Below are 21,394 nucleotides of genomic sequence, written 5' to 3'. Positions count from 1 at the left end.
AGAGAATGAGGGAAAAAGCGAAGGCGACTGACGTAAGAGGTTGAGTGAAGAGCGGTAAGGAACAATCGAAACCGTGGATTCTCCTTCTCTTTTTTGGTACTATTTTCCTTTTTATTTTGAGTAAAAATAAAAGGTTTTACAAGTATTTTAAGGGAAAAAAGAGAGAGAGAGAAAAGAGTGTATAAGAAGTACAGTTGGGAAGGGCTTTGGAGCAGTTTCTGACAAGCCTTACTTGCATCCATGGCGCGTGGATCTACACCATATAATGCTTTTAATTATGTTTCTTTTTTTTTCCTTTATTTCTTTTAATGATTAGGTTGTACTCTCCCCAAACGCGGAGGCTTTTTCCAAACTTTGCTGAAAGTGGGGCATTTAATTTTTCTTGGTTCCAAAACGATTTTAGGACTAATTTGGTCAATAATACGGCGATTTCATTCAATGCAAAGAGAAATTCACGTATTCTTTTAATAAAGAAAATTTCTTCATCAGTTATATTACTTAAATAGATTTACCTAAGATTTTTTATCAAATAAATAAAATAATTATGAGATTAAACATATATACTCCAACTTATAACCATGAATAATTTTAATATCCAGATTTTATCAAAATTCGATTATAAAATGTATTAATCTTTCCCAATCAAGTTAAGTAACAAAGAGTACCAATGTAGTTACCAATTAAATATAATATGAAGAACTTTTATCCAAACTACAAGTGATTGTTTAAGGGATTATCTTGGTATACAATTACAGTATCTAACAAGATCATGGGTTATAAATTGTTAAAGAGTTAATACCCAATTAAGTAACTCTTGATTGGAAACCACAATCTGGCCTACATCCCCCAAAATATTTTGTTTCTTCACCCTTTGCTCACATGCTCCCCAAAGACATTTTCTTTAGGGCCAAGGATGTTGAAGACATTGAGATTCGGTTTCTTGGTATGTAGACGTCCCCCCCCCACCCCTCCCGCCCCTTCCACCAATAGGCAAGATGGATTAATAATCAATCACATTAAATAGAAACTCTTTTCTCATTTTTAAAGTAATCGGCTTAGTGATTCATTAATTTGTAATTTTAATAAAATTTGATTATCGTATAAAATAAAGTAAACTATATTTGTTTTCTTCAAATTATTATTTCTAAAATAATTTTTATTCGATAGAGAAAAATAGAAAGAAAAAATATATGCACTGCTACAGAGGAAAGAGAGTGTAAGTTGAATATCAACGGCTAAGAGCGCATTAAAATCCTGGAAGGTGGAGAAAGGGGAAACCAAAACCGTCGTTGGAGCCAAGATTATGGCGGTGTGGTCGTTACGTTAACGCGCATTGCACGAGCGTGGGGCCTGCCACAGATACTGACGCTAGAATATGGACAATGGGGCTTTGTTTTTTCTTTGTTTTAAAAGATCGAGTCCCAACTACGAGACTGTCAATTTCCTTCTTTCGCCCTCTAATCTTTCTGAAACCACAAAATTGCCATCTCGTTTCCTATTTTCATCATTAATTCTTAGTGGTAAAACATATTTAATATGAAACAATTGGATTTAATAATTGACGTATATCTTTTATTTAATAATTTGATGCCAATCTTTCTCTTTTTACTATAAAATATCTTAATCAATTAATTATTTTTATTTCCTAAAAACTTGTTAATTTATTATTAGATTGAAACACTTTTAGTTGGTTTTCATTATACCTTTTTCAAAATTATTTAGAAAAATGTTTTCAATATATTTTAAACTTAATTGGAGGTTTTATTGTTATTTTACAAAAAAAAATGTTTATATGGTGATTCAAGACCTTCAATTAGTATTTATTTACTTTCAGTTAAATGTATTCTTTAGCTTTAATACTTTAAGCGCAATTGCACATATAATCAATAACATAAAATAAACAATTACATTTTGTAAATATTATTATTGTTATTATTATTATTATATTTTTTCACATTTTTTGAAAAATTAGACAAATTTGTTAATTTTTTATTTTCTCATTCCAATGGTGTTATGGTATTTTTGGGTATAAAGGACTGGCAAAAGAGTAAAGGGAGCACAACTACTAACCGGAAATAATTTTTGAACTTGGAGATGCAGGTATTTTGAGCCAATGGATTCACTTGCACGGATTCCCGAAACCTGCCGTTGTTTATAGTCTTTTCCTCAACAAAGAACAAAGCTTTGCCCTTATAAAATCTACCCCATCATTCCTTCACCCTTTCATCATCCTGTCTCTCAACCATTTTCCTCTTTCCTCTTCTTCTCTTTACTCTTCTCCCTCTCTCTCTCTCTTCCTCTTCTTTTCAGAGACTCTTAAAGACAAGATCTTTTCTGAACAGACCAAATGGACTCTTCTGGACCTTCAAGGAGGCCTTGTTTCATTGAAGAAGATGATGGATTGGCTTCTCTCGCGGATATGGAAGCTGGGTATTCGGGAAGCCATTACCATAGTCCTAACCAAAATGGGTTTTTTTCAAGGCCTCTTTGTTACTCAAGGAGGAGTAGTTTGAGGAATCTGTCTTCTTCTGTTTCTTCTCCAAGGTCTGCCAGGTTTTATGATGCCAGATTTGAAGACCATCAACCCCATTTCTTGGATGCTTGTTTTCTTTGCAAGAAGCCTCTGGGGGGTAACCGTGACATCTTCATGTACAGGTTAGTCCATATTTTGATGTGCATGTGAAAAAAGTCTTTTGTTTTTTAGATAGAAAGAGTATAATTTCATGAAAGATCCGATGAATCTTTTAGTTTGAATCTCAAAAATTTGAGGAAATGCATATTTGCTTTATGAACTCTCTCCCAAGATCCATGGAACTGCGATTGGCTGATGCTGGATACAAGAACTAGATTTTACCAGAACAAGTTAATAAGTTTTTATTCCAATTTTTAACTAAAGGACTATAATTTAATAACGATTTCCAGGCTGCAAAACATATGGAATTTACTGTGGACTGTGGAGTTGTTTCCAAAGAAATTTTTTTTTCTAAAGTTCCTTGTGTCTTTAAATTTCGTAGAAACCAAGACTGGTGTTTTGGCTTTAACATTTGTAGCATGTATAGATTTGGTTGCTGATTGGTATTTGGTCTTGTTATGTTGAAATCTTGCAGAGGGGACACACCTTTCTGTAGTGAAGATTGCAGACAAGAACAGATAGATATAGATGAAGCCAAGGAGAAGAACTGGAATCTTTCTTCCTCAATGAAAGCTTTGAGAAAGAAAGACCAAAGGAAATCTACATCTCCAACTGAGGCTCAAGACTACCCTTTCCGTGCAGGCACTGTTGCAGCTGCCTAAAATTCCCTCACAAAGGAATTAAAGAACATATCTACCATAATATAAATAGTTGAAACAAAAAAAAAAAGCAGACAAGAAAAAGGAAGACATGGAGATCCATGAAGAAAAGGGCCAAGGAGAGAGGAGCGGAAGAAGAAGAATCCTATTTTGAGGGGTTTTTTCTGGGTTTTTTTAACCTTTTTTCTTTTTTAAAAAAATATATACAGTAATAGTTTTAACTGTGAATGTTATGTATATGAGGATGTGAGATAGCCTGGATCTACTCTGTGATGTGGCTCTTTTTTGGGATTTTCTTTTTTTTTGGTTAATTAGATTTGATATTTTTCTTTTCTTTTTCTTGAGAAATGCTAATGCATCAATGAAGAATGATGAGAAGGGAAAGGTTTTTTTGGGCTCTTCTTGGTCTTTTTCTGTACTAGTTTCTTTTCTATTTTCAGTATTACTGATGTTAAATGGGAATGACATAAATGGAACGTACTTAAAATGTTGTTATTGCACTTTTTTATTCTTTTCACCTTTGGGCTTCAAGTCTAGAGAGAGTTAAAGGTGGGGATTAGAAAAAGGCAAAAGTAAAGAGCTTTTTCTGGTAAAAAGAGGCATTTGCTTCTCAGTTCAGGAATTCGTGGCTTGTTGTGCAGTTACCTGCCACGCCACGCACAGCTCCCACCAGGGAAACAATAGGTATTTTGCCATGTTAGGCTTTTGGCCACCAATCCTCCACGCATCTGTCCCTGTTGAATTCCAGAAGCTTGTTGCATTGAACAGAGTTAATGGAAATTCTTTATTTTTTCTTTTCTCTTTTTCTCTTCTGTGACCTTTTTGACTGTATAGCGTTAGATATCTAGCACACTATATTACTCTTTCTTGGAAGGTTCAAGAAAAGGGAATTGGTTTAAATGGTTCATGACTCTTTCTTGGAAGGTTCAAGAAGAGGAATTTGGTTTAAATGGTTCAGACTTTGAGACAATATAATAACATCAACAAGAATCTGTGTGGGAATTGATGGGACGTCAATGGTAAGAAAGAATATAGGTCAGAACTCTGAAGATTATTAGATCAAAACTTCAGAGTGAGCTAAATTACAATCCCGATTTGAACTAATTTTGGTTGAACTAAAAGTGATTGGTGCCACTGTTTTGAATAAAGAAATATGCTTAATAACTCAATCATCATCATTAAGACTCTCTTAATGATTCTTTTTTCTCTTGAAGTTCAACCGCACAACATCTGTATTTTGATGAAAGTGCTGTGAAAATTTATTACCCGTTTGAGCAAGTTTAAAATGTAAATCATAGCCAGCCCAGGCTTCTAGCCAGAAAAGAACAATATGCTTAGGTTTGCAGTTTGAGGTCCAAAGCTCAAACCCAGATGGTAAGGTGAGGCAGAGTGGGGGATGATTTACAGTCCAAACTCTCTGTCTGGATTGGAATATGGACCAAAAGAGGTCATGGTTTTGAATGAGATACAACGTTGTTGACCTTAGAAGACCATGATTCCCAGTTAAACATTTTGTTGGCTCCTGGGCCTGGCCCGTTGGGGCATATGGTTTGCATGTTCACCCAATCCTCCATTTAAAGGGAAAAGTTTATAAATCAGTCGGTTTGGATTGTAGGAGAATTAAAATGTTAAAAGAATCAACAAAATCCATCCGCATTTCTATGGATTCACAATCCTCAAACAATCTGTCTATGTTATGTTTAAAAGAATTCTAATTCATTGTCATTGTAAATCGAGTCAAAAAACTATACATATTCTAATTTATTAAAACAATCTGTCTTGTGTTCATTAATTTGATTTTTTTTTTGTTTGTGTCAAAGGTTGTTTTAATAAATTTTTATTTAATTTGCAAAATATATTTGTATATTATTATTCATTTATTTAGATATGTTTTAAGATAAAAATTAAACCATAGAAATGCCCATGTGCTCAATGATGTTCCATTTGATCGCTCAAATCCATTTGATTAATTAGTATTACTTGGAAAACAAAATATTGATTCAACCAAGCAAGCATTGGAAATGAGTCACGTGAGCACGTGAGGGATGAGATGAACTGCAACGTCTATTGCGCTGCGACGCCACGTGCCGCCTTGCGGTTCAAGTCTTTCAAGACGAAGCCCGTGTTCCGGGAAATCGGGAGAATTTTATATGGGGCGATTGAGTTAAAGTATTTTGAGTTTGCTACCATGAAAAATAATACTTATTAGAAAGGCAATAGGTTTTTTTATTAATTATTGATCGGCAAATTGCAAATACCATTTTACCTATTTTTCTTTTTTTTTTCTTGCAGGACTAAACATTAATTGGTGCAAATCCAAATAACAGAAAGAAAATAATTGAATTTGGTTAGTTTGATTTGATTTTTTTAATTTCGATATTAATTGATTAGGAGAAGTAATTTATTTGGTTATTTTGATTTTTTTGTTTAAAATTTACACTCGAATTAATTAAAAACTCGACTATTAATAATATATTCTTTTAAACATAAGTATTATTAATATTTTAAATTATATATACCATTAAATTAAAAGTATTTAAGAGTGAAACATTAAGTATGCTTTTCTAATATGAACATAGTTAATATTATTAGTATTTGGAATTGATCATCTTGATTGAAACCAATTAATATAAGTCGATTTTAAGATAATAATTTTGATTATTTTTTATTAAGAGTTTTGCTAATATAGTTTTTCAAATTTTAAGACTAAATAGGTCAAATTAACTAAATGCTCACTCTTATTTTTTTCTCTTCTTTCTCGCTTTGGCTATGGACATCGACAATGTTAGTGTTAGATTGACCATCAACCTTATCAAATTTGATTAATGTAACACATTTTCAAATTTTAAAAAGGTCAAATTACTGTTAGACATAGTTGAATAGTGTAAGTAGACCTAATTTGTCATTATTAGAGTCATATTTAACCATCTTTTGTGTTGTTGATGACTTAATTATTGTTGATAATGACTCTTTTTTTTTTAAACTTTTTCTCTTTTTAAAGTTGAATAAATACTTTGAGCACCATGTCTTTCTCCCCTTTCTCTCATTCTCACTTTTGGTCCCCCTCCCTTTCTAATCATTGCTAAAGCTGAGGCTAAAATAGTTAACTCCATTTCCATTTTAACTATTTTCAATAATTTTATTTCCTTCTTAATAATTATCTTATGTCATGGCAGCAAACTCAAAATATTTTCACTCCATTGCCCCAATTTCGAAATTCCCCCAAAAAAATTCCCTAAAATTAACTGCAAACGTCATCAAGCCCACTGTAATATTCGCACCTTAACGGCTACACGCCACCGCCTTTCACTCAGTGGCATGCTAGTAAATCTAAATGCCAGTCGTGGACTTTATATAAAATCAGCTACAATCATCGTTACATTCACATCTTCCACCCACCAATCCCCTTACGCTCGACGGTCAAAGTAACCTACTCTCCATTAACCCCATCAAATGACCTATCAATTCTCATCAAGATCGATAAATTTCCAAATAAGAAATAGGAGTAACCGTAGAGTATAACTACTCTTCTCTTTCCCTTCCATTACAAGGACGCCTGGCGTGGTGTTGGAGGAAAAACCTCACTTCCTTTTTCTCCTAAAACCGCCATTCTTTTCGGTTCCAGAAAATTTCTTTTATACCCGACAAAAAGAAATGAAGAACAATTTTCATTCATTTTTTCTTCTTTCTTACGTCAAAATTTTCAATCTCTTACATCTTAGATTCTTGTTCTGATCAGTGTCTTGGATAGTTTGATTCAAGAATCCAGAGAAGAAAAAGAAAACACAAACAGCAAAGATGCTGGAGGATCAAGTGGCTTACCTCTTGCAGAGGTATTTGGGGAACTACGTGAGAGGTCTCAATAAAGAAGCTCTTAAGATCAGTGTTTGGCAAGGTTTGACGTTTTCTTTGACCTTTTTTTTTGGTTCTATTCTCTGTCGGGTTATAGTTTCTGAGATTGTCGATAAAGTTCATTTGTTTTTTTTTATGGGTTATGCTTCGTCAAATTGTTTTTAAGTGTAATTTACACGATTAGGATTGGAAGTATGTTTGGACTGGATGAATTTAAGTGATAGAGAAAGTAAAACTGAGCGAGTGTTTTTGAAGTCGGCTTGTTTTCTATTTGAATGTAATTTTGTTGATTGGTCTATGGAGTTCTACTTTCTTGCTTGCATAATGTTTGAATGTGGATGGAAATGTTGATAGAGTCCTGACCATTTATTGTTCTAAGTGATAAAGATAGAGAGCTGCCTTAGCCTCTTAATCAGGTACTGTTCAATTCGAATGCACGGGGTTATAAGCATGTTTGTCACCATGTTTTCATCTGTTGTTATTCCTATTATCTACTAATGTGAGTTGTATTGGATGAAAAATGATTTCCACCCAAATGTTTCGGAAAAGAGAAAAGGGGAAGACTAATGGAGGGGGAAAAACCTGAAAAAATGTAGAGGGCGTTGAGAGAAATTTTAGAATGCTCAATAAACAACATTGGACTGAGGAACTCAGTCTACTCAGAGCTGTTTAGGTTTGCTTAAAATAGGATTTGGAAATGTAAAAGGGTTTTGATATTGATCTGTGAAAGGGGTATGAATGATGATTTTGAAGACTGTTCTTTTGAGGATTATACAATTTATTATTTGATTGGGGGTTTATGGTGACGAGGAAAGTGTAATATTGTTTGTGGTAGTTAGGAGTTGTAGAAGGATAGGAATGGTGTTGATTTTGCTTCAAATAATCAGTATGTATAAATATGTTGCTGTCCTTGGATCACCTTTTTTTCTTGATGTCTTCACATATATTCTTAAATTAAAACAGGTGATGTTGAGCTAACAAACATGCAACTGAAGCCAGAGGCACTCAATGCTTTAAAGTTGCCTGTAAAGGTCAAGGCAGGATTTCTTGGATCAGTTAAACTCAAGGTTTGTGGTGTAAAATATTGTTCTCATAAAATTTTATTGACTGTCCGTGCTTTATGTTTGAATATTTTTGGATTTGCTTGTGGCTGTTTGCCTCTTTCTTTTTCTTCTTTTAAAATATAAAATTTAAAATATAAGGGAACAAATTATAATCCTGATTTGTTGAGTGTGAAATCTATGAGGTTTAAAAACTAATGGAATTATGAAGTTATTGTTGAAGACGGTTGAGGTGCAGTTAATGATGGTGACTGTATGCCAGTGGTGGCTGACAGGTAGCATATTGTGGCTAACAGGTAGTATATTGTGGCTGATATGTGCATGGTGGACTTGATATGTAGTCTAAGAAAACTGCTGTATTGCATACCACTTCTTTTTTTGGGTAACTATGAGGAAGTCTGAGAGGAGAGAATGGATTTGAATCTTGGACCTTATTCTTTCTAAAGAGGGATAGTGACACTTAGGCAAAGCCTGGGTTGTTGATGCCACTTATGAGTATCATACATGTTTTAATTCTTGCAAAGTTGGTTGCATGCTATAAAATTTCTGATGTTTTACTTGCCAACTTCAGGTTCCATGGAGTAGGCTTGGTCAGGATCCAGTTTTAGTTTACTTGGATCGCATTTTTCTGCTAGCTGAACCTGCAACCTCAGTTGAAGGGTGCACTGAGGATGCTATCCAAGAAGCTAAGAAAAGCCGAGTACGGGTAAGACCGGGTGAGCAGTGTGTATGTTGATGTTGTTAACCATATAAAATGTGTTTGAATATTGAATTTGTTTCTTTACAAATTTAATTTTTGTTGGCGGTGATAGGAAATGGAAATGAAGCTGTTGGAAAGGACACATCAATTGAAATCTGAAATGGTATCTTAATGACTCCATCTAGTACTTTTAAGACAGTGGTTGCTGATAGCTGGTCATGGTTCTTCCCATGGTTATATGTTTGAATAGTTAGGTTTTTAGACTTTCTTTACCAGACATAAGCTTTCTCCTTGATGATCTTGATCTTTGTGGCTTTATGAATTTTGATTCCTCTTTGACTTGCATCATAAGAGCTTTGAGATTTGATATGGGGATTGGTCTTTTTGGGTTTTAAGAAGTTTCCTTGTTTATAAATATTTTCAATCAATAGAATCCACTGGTGCAGGTTAGAGAAACATGCATGTTTTTTTTTTCTGTACATGGAGCATAACTTTTTCTACCTCATTGTTCTTGATTGTGCAATTAGCTTCTGAAACGTGCCACTGTTTATTCTGCACAAGTAAAAAAGATTTAGTTTTTTTGAGTCTTTCCCTTCCTGGACTACATATTTGGTTACTGATTATGATTAAATGTACTTTTTCTTGCTTTTCTTTGAAGAATAAATCATGGTTGGGATCCCTTATAGGCACAATAATTGGTAACTTGAAGCTCTCAATCTCAAATATTCACATCAGATATGAGGATCTTGAGAGGTAAAGTAAACCCTACAGGTTTATGCCCTATGTTTTAGCAATTCATCTGGAACTTACTGGGTTCTTTTTTCACCCTTTCCCTTTTTAGCAATCCTGGCCACCCTTTTGCAGCTGGCCTTACGTTGGAGAAACTCTCTGCTGTAACAGTTGATGACAGTGGGAAGGAGACTTTTGTTACTGGCGGTGCACTAGATCGTATACAGAAGGTTTCTCTTTTAGTAAAACATCAAAATTTGATTTTTTGTTGCTTCAATTGCTTTCGCCTGAGAGAAGTTACTGAAACATGGATCCTCATAATAACAGTGTCAGATTGTTTAATTGTGAATCTGTTCTTTATGATTGTAGAAAACAATTTAGTTTTTTGTTGGGTTTCCTGTTGATGCTGCAGAGTTTTAGCAAAATCTGTTGTTCTTTTTCTCTTTAATCAGATTTAAAATTCTTTAGCAAGTACAGAACTATAACCTATGTGTTTCTCTGAGATATATGGTTGCCTTGGTATTTGTTAATTTTGCTTACGTTCCAATGTGTCAAATGTTACCATTTAAATTGGCTGTTATCGGCTACCTTACACAACTGTTTGCTGCTAATGTCCAAACTTTAATGGCCATTAACTGCCTCTGGCAATATCATTTGTTAGTCACATCACACCAGCATGACCACTGGAGCTGTTATGTGCTCACTTTTGCTTTTCAGAGACTCTCTCATCCTTTTAATTCCGTTCTCCCTCAAGTTCCTTTCCTTCCAGTATTCTAGTTATTATTTATGATGGCCTATTTTTGTTTTTATTCCCCCTTTTTATAGTTTGTTGAACTGGATCGACTTGCTCTTTATTTGGATTCTGATATATTGCCATGGCATATCGATAAGCCATGGGAGGATTTGCTTCCTTCTGAGTGGGTTCAGGTATTGTTTTATGTCATTCTTTAAATTTAATTAGTACATGCATTCTGTTCATTCGCACTTTTCTCAGTTTTCAACCAAAATTGTCCTTGTTTCCCATGGAGCAGGTTTTTAGATTTGGTACAAAAGATGGCAGACCAGCTGATCGTCCTATAAAAGAGCACACCTACATCTTGCAACCAGTGACTGGGAATGCAAAGTACTTGAAGCTGCGGCAAAATGAATCTTCTGATAGTGGTGAGCCTCTCCAGAAAGCAGCAGTGAACTTGGATGATGTGACTCTTTGTTTGTCAAAGGTTATTTCCGGTGTTTCTTTCTTTGAAGTGCTTTGATTCTTGAGTGTAGGTTTTTAATGATTTCATTATCTTGGTACATGCAGGATGGGTACAGGGATGTTTTAAAATTGGCTGACAACTTCACTGCCTTCAATCAGAGGTTAAAACATGCCCATTACCGTCCAACTGTCACTTTGAAGTCAGATCCAAGGTCTTGGTGGAAGTATGCTTACAAAGCTGTTTCTGATCAAATGAAGAAGGCTAGGTACCTAAACAAGTTTTGTTTCTTGCCATCCAGCTTTAGTTTATTGAGCAAATTCTTGTCATATAATTAACCTGCCCCAAGATAAAACCTCTAATCTTTCTCATCTTGGAAGTCTTTATTTAAGTGTAATTTAAATATTAAAAATCAGTACTAGTCAACCAAAGATGGTTCACATCTTGGCTTTTTTTTTTTTTTGCTTTATTTCTTGATCTCTCTTTAATTTAAGCTAGGACATAAAGGTTCATGGGAGTGGGGAAATTTTGGCTCTTCTCTGAACATGGTTTGACACTTTTGCTTTTTGGTTCTGCATTGTCTAAGAATCTACTTGTTGTGGCAGTGGAAAATTGTCGTGGGAGCAGGTTTTGAGGTATACAAGGTTGCGCAAGAAATATATATCCCTATATGCATCCCTGCTTAAATCTGATGTGAATCGGCCGGTAGTTGATGATAATAAAGAAATTGAGGAGCTTGATCGTGGACTTGATATTGAACTTATACTGCAATGGAGGTATTGTTTTTTGTTAAAATATGTCATACTAATGTCATACTGTTAGTTATCCATATCAATTTTGGTTTTGATGTTGCTTATATTTTAATAGAATCCCTGACAGTAGAGCTTTTTAACTAACATGTATATTGTTTGGCTCATTCCTCCCTTGGCAAGTGTACTTTTTGGTCCCTTGGATTGGTTTGCTCTTGTATTAAACTACCTCCTAAGTAGAGTGCTAACTCATCTACAAGAACCTAGGGTGACTCACATTATATTGAACAGTATCTTGTGCATTATAATTGCATAATGAGCTTAATTCTGGTAGTATATTCTTAGTCTCCGTAGCTTCATGTCAAAATTAACTTTAGGTATCCTACTTCAATCTAAATACCAAATGGCAATTGATGGAGTGGCTCAATGTAACTAAGGCTAATAGATAATGGATAGTACCACTTAATGCTCTCTCCCACATTTAGGCACAATAGTCTGCCACAAACTCCAAACCTAATCAATGTCTGGTACACTACTTAATTCTTATGTTTTTAATGCTAGGGAGACGACAGTATACCCCGAAGTGAGAAGTTTGTAGACACCTATAGACACATGCATGAGTATGCTGGGCATGTAATCTTAGTTTAATTCAGTCCTTATACAGATATGTATAATTATTATAAATATTGATTACTTCATTACTTTCTTGTTTCAATATAGTGGCTTTTCTGTGTTGATTACTTATATTCTATCCTGGTATAATGCAGAATGTTGGCACACAAGTTTGTTGAGAAGTCAATAGACTCAGAAAATCACTTGAAGAAGCAGAAAGTTAAACAATCATGGTGGTCATTTGGGTGGTAAGTTCTTGTATGGAGAGCATCTTCTTACTTTTTTACTGGTGATCTCTCATGATGTTGTAGGTTTTACAAAAGACCTTTTATATGTACAATTTCAGGGCTAGTCAATCTCTTAAAGATGAAAGTGAATCATTCAGTTTTAGTGAAGAGGACTGGGAGCAATTAAACAAAATTATAGGTTATAAGGAAGGTGATGAAGAGCAGTCACTTATGATTAATGAAAAACCTGATATTCTTCAGACTTCTTTGGAGGTTCACATGAAACATAATGCTTCAAAGCTTCTGGATGGGGCCCATGCATGTCTTGCTGAATTATCATGTGAAGGCCTTGATTGCTCTATTAAGCTTTATCCCGAGACAAAAGTGTTTGACTTGAGACTGGGTTCATATCAATTATCATCTCCAAGTGGCCTTCTTGCTGAGGTCTACTTTTCCTCTTTCATTCTTCAAAATTGCTTTTTTGGCTGGTTGCATTTTTGCCAAACAGCCGTAGTGGCATCTTAATTCTACCTTTTCTTCATGCAGAGTGCAACTTCATCCGATTCTTTAGTTGGTATTTTCTGCTACAAGCCTTTCGATGCAAAAGTAGACTGGAGCATGGTTGCAAAAGCTTCTCCATGTTATGTGACTGTACGCAATTATTCCCAACTCTTGACTCATAAAATTTTTGGACTATATACTGATTTGTTAAATTCCATGTCTTGGGCAGTATCTCAAGGACTCCCTTGATGAAGTTATCAAATTTTTTGAAAGTAATACAGCTGTCAGTCAGACTATTGCACTGGAAACTGCAGCTGCTGTTCAGGTTTTGTTCTTCTTATGCCATCTTTTTGATTCTATTGAAAAGTACTTTCAGTAGCTAAGTCGCTGGAAAATAGCCTTCTGACTGTTGAATCTTTAGTATATGTATCTAGAGCTTATAATTCCGGCTTTAGATGGGAAATTAAATAGTGATGTTATTGTATATATGTGGATGTGTTTATTGTTGTATTGAAATTAATAAAAGCAACTAGATATTCCCTGTTATATAGAGTTGTAATGTCACATTTTTTAAAATCTTTTACTGAAGAAACTGGGGTTAAAAATTAATATGTTAACATAAATTTCTCCTGCATGACCAGCAGGAATAGAGTTGATTGTGGTTTTACATTCTTTCTTTTCTCAGAGAAGTTACTACCAGCACATTTTTAGTGATGATTGGTTCCCTAATGGTGTATTTAACTGATTACCAGATGACAATTGATGGAGTCAAACGTTCTGCTCAGCAACAAGTGAACAGGGCTTTGAAGGACCATGCCAGGTTTGTTACCTTCTTTAGATTAAAATTTGCACCAGTGCTACATAATTGTGTCAGTCAGGAAAGAATTAGATTATCCACAAAGATTGCTGGGTCAATTTTGTCTGCTTTGTTTTTTAGGGACCTAGTATTTTAATGTTTGTTACAGCTGCAGCTGTCTTGTTTCTTTCTTCTCCCTCTAGTGGGGAATACTGTCTGCAATGTATAATCTCGTATAGAGCTACCTAAATTATGTTTATTGATGTCAGAACCAAAATAGCCTCATGAGCCTTTCACCAGAGGCTTATGGTATATATAACACCAACTTCCTGGGAATTTGGAAGCTTCATATGATGTCTCACTCTTCTTGCTTTGTATATTTATCTAGGATGGATTAGTTCTTGTATTGTAACTAGCAATTTTGAAATCATGGATTCACCTTACCGGTATTGACTTATCCTTTTCAATTGTCATTGATATATGCACGGACATGGACTTTTCTTGGTATGTAAGCTATAATCTTTGGATGTGGCTTTTTGGGTGATATAGATTGACCCTTCTGGGTCTTACTTGTCATTTCTAGTGAACTCTTTTTGGTTTATTTGATCAGTATATCCATTACATTAACTCTGGTAAGAAAATTTATAATTATTTGAATAAGCTGAACTCTTTTACCTGTTTATAGGTTTCTGCTAGACCTGGATATTGCGGCTCCTAAGATTACAATTCCTACTGAATTTCGACCTGACAGCAAGCATTCAACAAAACTTCTTCTTGATTTGGGAAATTTGGTCATTCGTTCACAGGTTAGTGGATGGGTACAAGCCCTATTTTAATTACTTAATTTGAAATGTTTAATTTATGTTGACTTTGCTGAATATCTGCAGGATGACTACGCATGTGCATCTTCTGAGGAGCTGGAGTTGTATTTGCAGTTTGATTTGGTTTTGAGTGACGTCTCTGCTTTTTTGGTTGATGGTGATTACCATTGGAGCAAAACCTCTCTACAGAAGTCTGCAGCTTCTGCCATCATTGATGGTTTTTGTTCGTTGCCTGTTATTGACAAATGTGGGGTAATCTTAAAGCTTCAGCAGGTAAAGTTGTAGACAGTTTCCCTCAAATTTGGTGCTTGTTTTGTTTCTTTTTAACATTGTTGTGTTTTTTATGGTTAATTGTTTTGTGTCACATACAGATTCGCTTAGAGAACCCATCATATCCTTCAACAAGACTAGCTGTGCAATTACCGTCATTAGGGTTCCACTTTTCTCCTGCTCGGTACCATAGATTGATGCAAGTATTTAAGATCTTTCAAGATGAGGACAATGACAGGCCAGATCTCCTTCGCCCATGGAATCAAGCTGACTTTGAGGGTTGGTTGTCTGTTCTTAGTAGGAAGGTTTCTCTCTCACACTCTCTATATTATATATATTGTCTAGTTTTGTTCTGGTTTTATTTTCTTGACATCTCTCTCTTTTGGCCCACAATTTTTATGTGATAGGGTGTGGGACATAGAGAAGCTGTATGGCAGCGGCGATACCTGTGCTTAGTAGGGCCTTTTCTGTATGTACTTGAGAGTCCTGGTTCTAAGTCATACAAGCAGTATATCAGGTTAGTTCACCAACTTCTCCAAATTGAATTTCCTGTCGCATGATCATCTAATATAAATGAATATGTATCTTGAAGATTTAGGAAGTACAAAAAATTCAACTGGCATGATCATCTAATATAACCGGATAGATATTTGAAGATTTAGGAGGTACGGAAAGGGAATAAAAGATCTAAGCCAACTAAGATGCATGACCGCTATGTAAACTTTGAAATGCATGAGCATTTTCTTTCCTTAGTTAAAAGTTTGAAGCGGAACCAAATTTATTTATTTAGTTCTCTTAACATCCTTTTGCTGAGCTTCTAGCTACTTTATAGCGGTTGGTTCACAAATGAGTGTTAGATACTCAGTGAATTCTCATTTTAGTATATTATATTAGAAATTCAGTGCGAAAAATTGTGGAGCATGGCAAAACTCCACCCCTTGTGTATCCACTGGCGGATATGCATTTGATGAGGCTGGATACGTTCTTATGTGGCTGGATAACACCAAGAAAAGTTGCATTTTTGTGATGGTTAAGGTCTAAGGGGACTTCTTTAAGTTCAGAGTCACACCATCTAGTTTACAGTATGATACGTGTACTTGGTTTGAGTGGTCTTCTCATTTGTACTTGATGTTTATAATTTTATGTCCTGATTTTCTTGCTCTGTAGCTTGAGAGGAAAACAAACTTATGCAGTCCCAGCTGAATTGGTTGGTGATGTGGAATCTGTATTGGCTGTTTGTGGTGCTGGACGGTCAAATAGCAAGGTTGTAAGAGATTTCAGTTATTAAAATACTTAATACTCAGGAATTCATTAGATTGTACCATAAAAATTCTGATTGTAGTTCAATAGTTTTTATCCTTTCTGAATATTGCTTTAATTATATCATCTTTCCTACTAGGTGGTAGAAGATGTGAATGCACTAATATTACTTTGTGATTCTGATGATTCGAGGAAAGCATGGCAAAGCCGCCTGCAGGGAGCTATATATCTTACTTCGGTAGGTCCTTGGTTCCTGGTTTTAATCTATTAAAATGGGTAGCAGAGCTTTCAGGAACTTGAATCTCTATTATAAATCAACTCTACTGAGTCTAACAATACAAAGACATATAAATAGGACAACTTAACTAGTTGGACTAGGATTTGGAAACCATTAGAATTAGTGAAAACAAATCCCTCCAAAATAAAATTACCAAAATTCCCCTAGGGCACAAGAGTTGTGAAAATTATAATTCTGCCTTTGTACCTGAAAATAGCCAGACTTTGTAAGATGAAGTCCTACGTTGCTAGAAATGAAATTTTAAATATGAAAGCATACAGAAGCGATAAAGTTTCTTCTAGCATGCTTGCATCACTTTCTTCCAGGCTAATTCTAACCTATTTGAGGTGATGGTCTGTGAAATCAAGGGACATCATCAAGAATATTTTGCTTGTTAAAAAGGAAGCACTTTTTATGGGTTGGTAATTTTTCTAATGCAAAGAACTAATGCCATTCTAATCTCTCTGCAGGGTTCTGCTCCTATTATTAGTCTATCCGAAACTTCATCAGACTCAGAAACAGAACCCAATGACAAGCATGATACAACTGATTTAGCAAAGATTGAGAGCATTTTTATTACTGGTGTTCTTGATGAGCTAAAGATCAGCTTTTGTTATAATCATCAGGTAAGCCTTGAGTGTTTAGTCTTGGAACTCGGCTGAAGTTTGAACTGCTTTGGAATGACTGATTTGTGCCTATCTTTTGTAGCATGAGCGGAGTTTCATTAAGGTGCTTCTTGCTGGAGAGTATCCACTATTTGAATTCCGAGCAATAGGTGGTCAGGTAAGGTTAACATTAGTATGTTCATATTAGTTCATATTTCTATTGGTGTTGATCTTATAAAATTTACTTTTGTAAAAACAGGTTGAGCTTTCAATAAAAGGGAATGATATGTTCATTGGCACTGTACTGAAATCTTTGGAAATTGAAGATTTGATTTGCTGCAATACTGTGTCTCGGCCTTGCTACTTGGCAAGATCTTTTATACGAAGTGCAGATGCACATTCATTATTAGATGATGCCGAGAAGCAGAATTTGGAAAGCAAATCCCCAAGTGAAGGAGATGATAAATTTTATGAAGCACCTGAAAGTTTGGTTGACCCTGCTGAGTGCACAACACCAACACCTCGAAAAGCATCTGAATTCGGTAGTTTGCAGAAATTTCTCTCATCAGAGAAAACCTCATTGACAACTTTAAGTTTTAGTCGTGTTAGTGGTTTACTCCCTGATGACAACCTTCTTCTGAGAAGGGAGGACATTGGACTAAGTGATACGTTAGACAGTTTTGTAAAAGCACAAATAGTTATTTATGACCAGAACTCTCCTCTATACAACAATATTGATATGCAGGTGGGTACTTCTCTGGGTTTGAAATAAACTTCAGTCCTGGTCTTCATCATCATTGTCTTCTTTTATTTAATATTGAAGTGATAATAAATGGTACTTTCAGGTCACAGTGACTCTGGCTACATTGTCATTTTTCTGTCGTAGACCAACAATCCTTGCCATTATGGAATTTGCCAATGCTGTTACTATTGAGGATGAAAGCTGTGAATCTTTTAGTGATAATTCTTCAGGAGTTGGTGTGAAGCAGGATATTTCCAGTGAAGATCCTGCTGACAATCAACAATCGACCAGTGTTGAGGAGCCTGCGGTCAAAGGTCTGCTAGGAAAAGGGAAATCCAGAATTATTTTCAATTTAAAATTAAATATGGCTCATGCTCAGATTTTGTTGATGAATGAAAATGAAACTAAGCTTGCTACATTGTCACAAGAAAATCTGCTCACTGATATAAAGGTGCTTTAGCTGTTTCAGACTTTCCCTTTTCTCTCTTCTAAATTTACTAGTTTTTATTTTTAATTGCTTCCCTTTTCTCATCTCAGCCTCTGCATTTCATTTTTATGAAACTTGGTTACCTTTTCTTAAATTTGATGTTCACAGTTTTAATGTTTAAAAGTTTTCTTTTGTTTGAAGGTGTTCCCATCCTCTTTCAGTATAAATGCAGCATTGGGGAATTTGAGAATAAGTGATGACAGTCTCCCTAGCAGCCATATGTATTTTTGGATCTGTGATATGAGAGATCCTGGAGGAACTTCATTTGTTGAGGTATTTCATTTTATCATCTTTTACTGAACTTGTGAAGAAAATTCTTCATTTGTTTAGACTCTTGGATGTGTTGCTGAAATTTGCTAGATGTTTGTCTTTTTAAATGTAACTAGAATTGTTTGGAGTTTTCATATTTGTATTTTTCATATTTTACCCTTTGTTGTACTTCTCTGAATTCAGTGTATAATGTTATAAAAGTTAAATCATTGTTTTTTTGGGGCTGGCGTGCAGTTGGAATTTACTTCATTTAGCATTGATGATGAAGATTATGAAGGTTACGAGTATAGCCTTGTTGGCCAACTTTCAGAAGTACGCGTTGTTTACTTGAATCGCTTTGTGCAGGAGGTAATAAAACATTCAATTATTAGTAATTACTTACCACAGTTTTAAGCTTATCTCTCATGCATCTTGAACTTGATAATGTAGGTTATTAGTTATTTTATGGGTCTTGTTCCCAAGGATTCAAAAGACGTTGTTAAATTCAAAGATCAAGTTACAAACTCGGAGAAGTGGCTTACAACTAGTGAAATTGAAGGATCACCTGCTTTAAGGTTGGATCTTTCACTTAGGAAACCTATAATTCTGATGCCTCGCAGAACAGACAGCCTTGAGTAAGTTAATGCTGAATATATCTTTAATTCGTTTTGAGTTTTCATATTTGAATAAGTTAATGCTGAATATATCTTTAATTCGTTTTGAGTTTTCATATTTGAATTTGTGCCTATGTAAGCTATCTTTATGTTTGTCAGTGGCTCTTGGTGGTCATGACATGTTAATATTAACTGTTTTAAATTTTCTGTTACAGTTACCTGAAGCTTGATGTTGTTCATATTACGGTGCAAAATACCTTCCAATGGTTTTCTGGCAGTAAAAGTGACTTGAATGCTGTCCATTTTGAAATAATGACAATTCTGGTGAGGATCATATCTAGATTGCCCATTTTATGCTAGCAGCTTAGTTAGTAGATATAAGAAATTGGAATAGAAATGGAAGAACCTATTGACGGTTTTCTCCCCTTCTAAAAGTTAGATATGATGAACTGTTGTTTAAGATATCATCTGTGTGAGGTTTTTGTTGGTGGTTTATTCGAATTTCTTAGCCAATAATGTTCAAGAATTTCTTGGAAATTAGTGTAGGATTTTGTCACAAATTATCATATAAGAAAGAATTATCAATTAGATTTGGTTATCTTTTGTTAATTCTGAAGGGTAATGATACACATCTCACCTTTTTTTTTTCAAGTATCCCTTTGGGCGTGGAAATAATTTATTGATAAATTTAAGGTGGGGTCTACCAATTTATGCATGGGTCGATAAATCCATAAATAAGATGTTAGAACAATAAATTACTACCACATCATGTGGGACAAATAGTAGGGATGAATTTGTTGTGTTGTAAAGCCTGATCCAAATCTGTATTTGGCTAACTTCATCTTTCACATGCATTTTCCTCCCTTTGCTTTTCTCTAATGGGGGATGCAGGTTGAGGACATCAATTTAAATGTTGGTACTGAATCAGATTTAAGTGAAAGTATTATTAAGGATGTCAAGGGGGTTTCTATTGTCATCCAGAGGTCCCTTCGAGACTTAATGCATCAAGTACCAAGTATTGAAGCTGCAATCAAGGTGACGGACTGTGTGTTCATTGGTTCTGGTACAGGAAGCAAGAAACTTTATGGTCTTGTTGCCATTTTTATGTAGAGAAATGTTGACGTATATGTGTCTTTGATGTGCTTTTTCAGATAGAGGAATTGAAAGCAGAGTTGTCAAACAAGGAGTATCAGATTGTTACTGAATGTGCAGTGTCTAATATATCTGAGACCCCACATATTGTGCCGCCATTAAGCAGTGATTTTCTGACATCGTCAGTAGATGTTGTAGAACCTGTTATTCCTCAAAATGTGGTTGGTGAGCCTAGTACTCCAAATGATGAAACTTGGACTGTCATGAAAGTTTCTGTTGTCATCAATCTAGTTGAATTGTGCTTATATGTTGGGGAGTGGGATTCACCTTTGGCTACTGTACAGGTGAATTTCCATTAGTTACACAGTGTAGTTCTATTCTTTTAAGTTGTTGGAGTTCTCCATTAGTATGGTTCTTTCTGATGAATTGTTTGAAGTGGCATATCATATTTTTAAAAAAAGTCTAGATTGCTTGTCCTTTTTTTTTTTTACAGTTAATTCTATGTTGCATGGTAAATTGTGTGCATATCCAGGTCTATAATTATTTTTTGCCCTTTGTTATGCAGGCAAGTGGCGCATGGCTCCTCTACAAGTCTAATACACTAGGCGAAGGTTTTCTCTCATCAAGTCTGAAGGGTTTCACTGTGATTGATGATCGTTTGGGAACTGAAGAAGAGTTTAGGTTTGCAATAGGGATGCCTAAGAACCCTCTAGTTTCTGTTTCTGATACCAACAGCCAGCTCATATCTAAGGGAAATGTTACAATAGAGGATGGTTTCAAACCATTTCCAACAATGCTTATTCTTGATGCAAAATTTGGTCAGTTCTCAACATCTGTTTCTGTTTGTGTCCAGAGGCCACAACTGCTTGTAGCACTTGATTTTCTGCTGGCACTAGTTGAGTTTTTTGTTCCAACAGTTGGCAGTATGCTGTCAAACGAAGAAGATAAGAAGTCCTTACATATGGTAGATGCAGTTACTTTGGATAAGTCGACATACACACAACCATCTGCTCAATTCTCACTCTCTCCTGTGAAACCTTTAATTGCTGATGATGAAAAGTTTGATCATTTTATTTATGATGGTAATGGAGGAATGTTGTATTTAAAAGATAGAGAAGGAGTTGATCTTTCTGCACCTAGTAATGAGGCTATGATATATGTTGGGAATGGGAAAAAACTGCAATTCAAGAATGTTCTTATCAAGGTATAATTTTTAGTACTTTTTTGTTCACCTAATGAATCAACATCTTTTCCAAAAATGGG

The 21,394-nt window shown here is 35.0% G+C and overlaps 2 protein-coding genes across 2 annotated transcripts in view; both read left to right on the top strand.

The window, feature by feature from the left end:
- The first annotated feature begins 2,092 nt into the window (after positions 1–2,092).
- Positions 2,093–3,791, top strand: LOC110417782 (FCS-Like Zinc finger 1). The gene is made up of 2 exons (XM_021430309.1): positions 2,093–2,655; positions 3,108–3,791. Exons 1-2 carry the CDS (start codon positions 2,348–2,350, stop codon positions 3,292–3,294), a joined length of 495 nt encoding a protein of 164 aa, XP_021285984.1. The 5' UTR covers positions 2,093–2,347; the 3' UTR covers positions 3,295–3,791.
- Positions 3,792–6,865: 3,074 nt separating this feature from the next.
- LOC110420323 (pleckstrin homology (PH) domain-containing protein) overlaps positions 6,866–21,394 on the top strand; it is a 33,481-nt gene continuing 18,952 nt past the window's right edge. The window contains exons 1-32 of the mRNA XM_021433599.1: positions 6,866–7,186; positions 8,107–8,210; positions 8,776–8,910; positions 9,017–9,067; positions 9,563–9,657; positions 9,746–9,863; positions 10,459–10,560; positions 10,665–10,853; positions 10,937–11,097; positions 11,435–11,605; positions 12,346–12,438; positions 12,537–12,861; positions 12,964–13,068; positions 13,148–13,243; positions 13,671–13,738; positions 14,400–14,520; positions 14,602–14,808; positions 14,907–15,110; positions 15,213–15,322; positions 15,973–16,069; positions 16,205–16,303; positions 16,813–16,968; positions 17,051–17,125; positions 17,207–17,692; positions 17,793–18,140; positions 18,318–18,449; positions 18,681–18,794; positions 18,876–19,060; positions 19,255–19,363; positions 19,931–20,074; positions 20,191–20,475; positions 20,697–21,335. Of these exons, the coding sequence (XP_021289274.1) occupies positions 7,090–7,186; positions 8,107–8,210; positions 8,776–8,910; positions 9,017–9,067; positions 9,563–9,657; positions 9,746–9,863; positions 10,459–10,560; positions 10,665–10,853; positions 10,937–11,097; positions 11,435–11,605; positions 12,346–12,438; positions 12,537–12,861; positions 12,964–13,068; positions 13,148–13,243; positions 13,671–13,738; positions 14,400–14,520; positions 14,602–14,808; positions 14,907–15,110; positions 15,213–15,322; positions 15,973–16,069; positions 16,205–16,303; positions 16,813–16,968; positions 17,051–17,125; positions 17,207–17,692; positions 17,793–18,140; positions 18,318–18,449; positions 18,681–18,794; positions 18,876–19,060; positions 19,255–19,363; positions 19,931–20,074; positions 20,191–20,475; positions 20,697–21,335 (5,421 nt within the window). The 5' untranslated portion in view covers positions 6,866–7,089. The remainder of the gene's footprint in view (positions 7,187–8,106; positions 8,211–8,775; positions 8,911–9,016; positions 9,068–9,562; positions 9,658–9,745; positions 9,864–10,458; positions 10,561–10,664; positions 10,854–10,936; positions 11,098–11,434; positions 11,606–12,345; positions 12,439–12,536; positions 12,862–12,963; positions 13,069–13,147; positions 13,244–13,670; positions 13,739–14,399; positions 14,521–14,601; positions 14,809–14,906; positions 15,111–15,212; positions 15,323–15,972; positions 16,070–16,204; positions 16,304–16,812; positions 16,969–17,050; positions 17,126–17,206; positions 17,693–17,792; positions 18,141–18,317; positions 18,450–18,680; positions 18,795–18,875; positions 19,061–19,254; positions 19,364–19,930; positions 20,075–20,190; positions 20,476–20,696; positions 21,336–21,394) is intronic.

This window comes from Theobroma umbraticum, unplaced genomic scaffold (assembly GCF_002168275.2).
Source record: "Theobroma umbraticum cultivar Fairchild unplaced genomic scaffold, ASM216827v3 scaffold_30.0, whole genome shotgun sequence".
NCBI lineage: Eukaryota > Viridiplantae > Streptophyta > Magnoliopsida > Malvales > Malvaceae > Theobroma > Theobroma umbraticum.
Note: the sequence above shows the minus strand (reverse complement) of the source record. Positions and strands in the feature narration are given on the sequence as shown.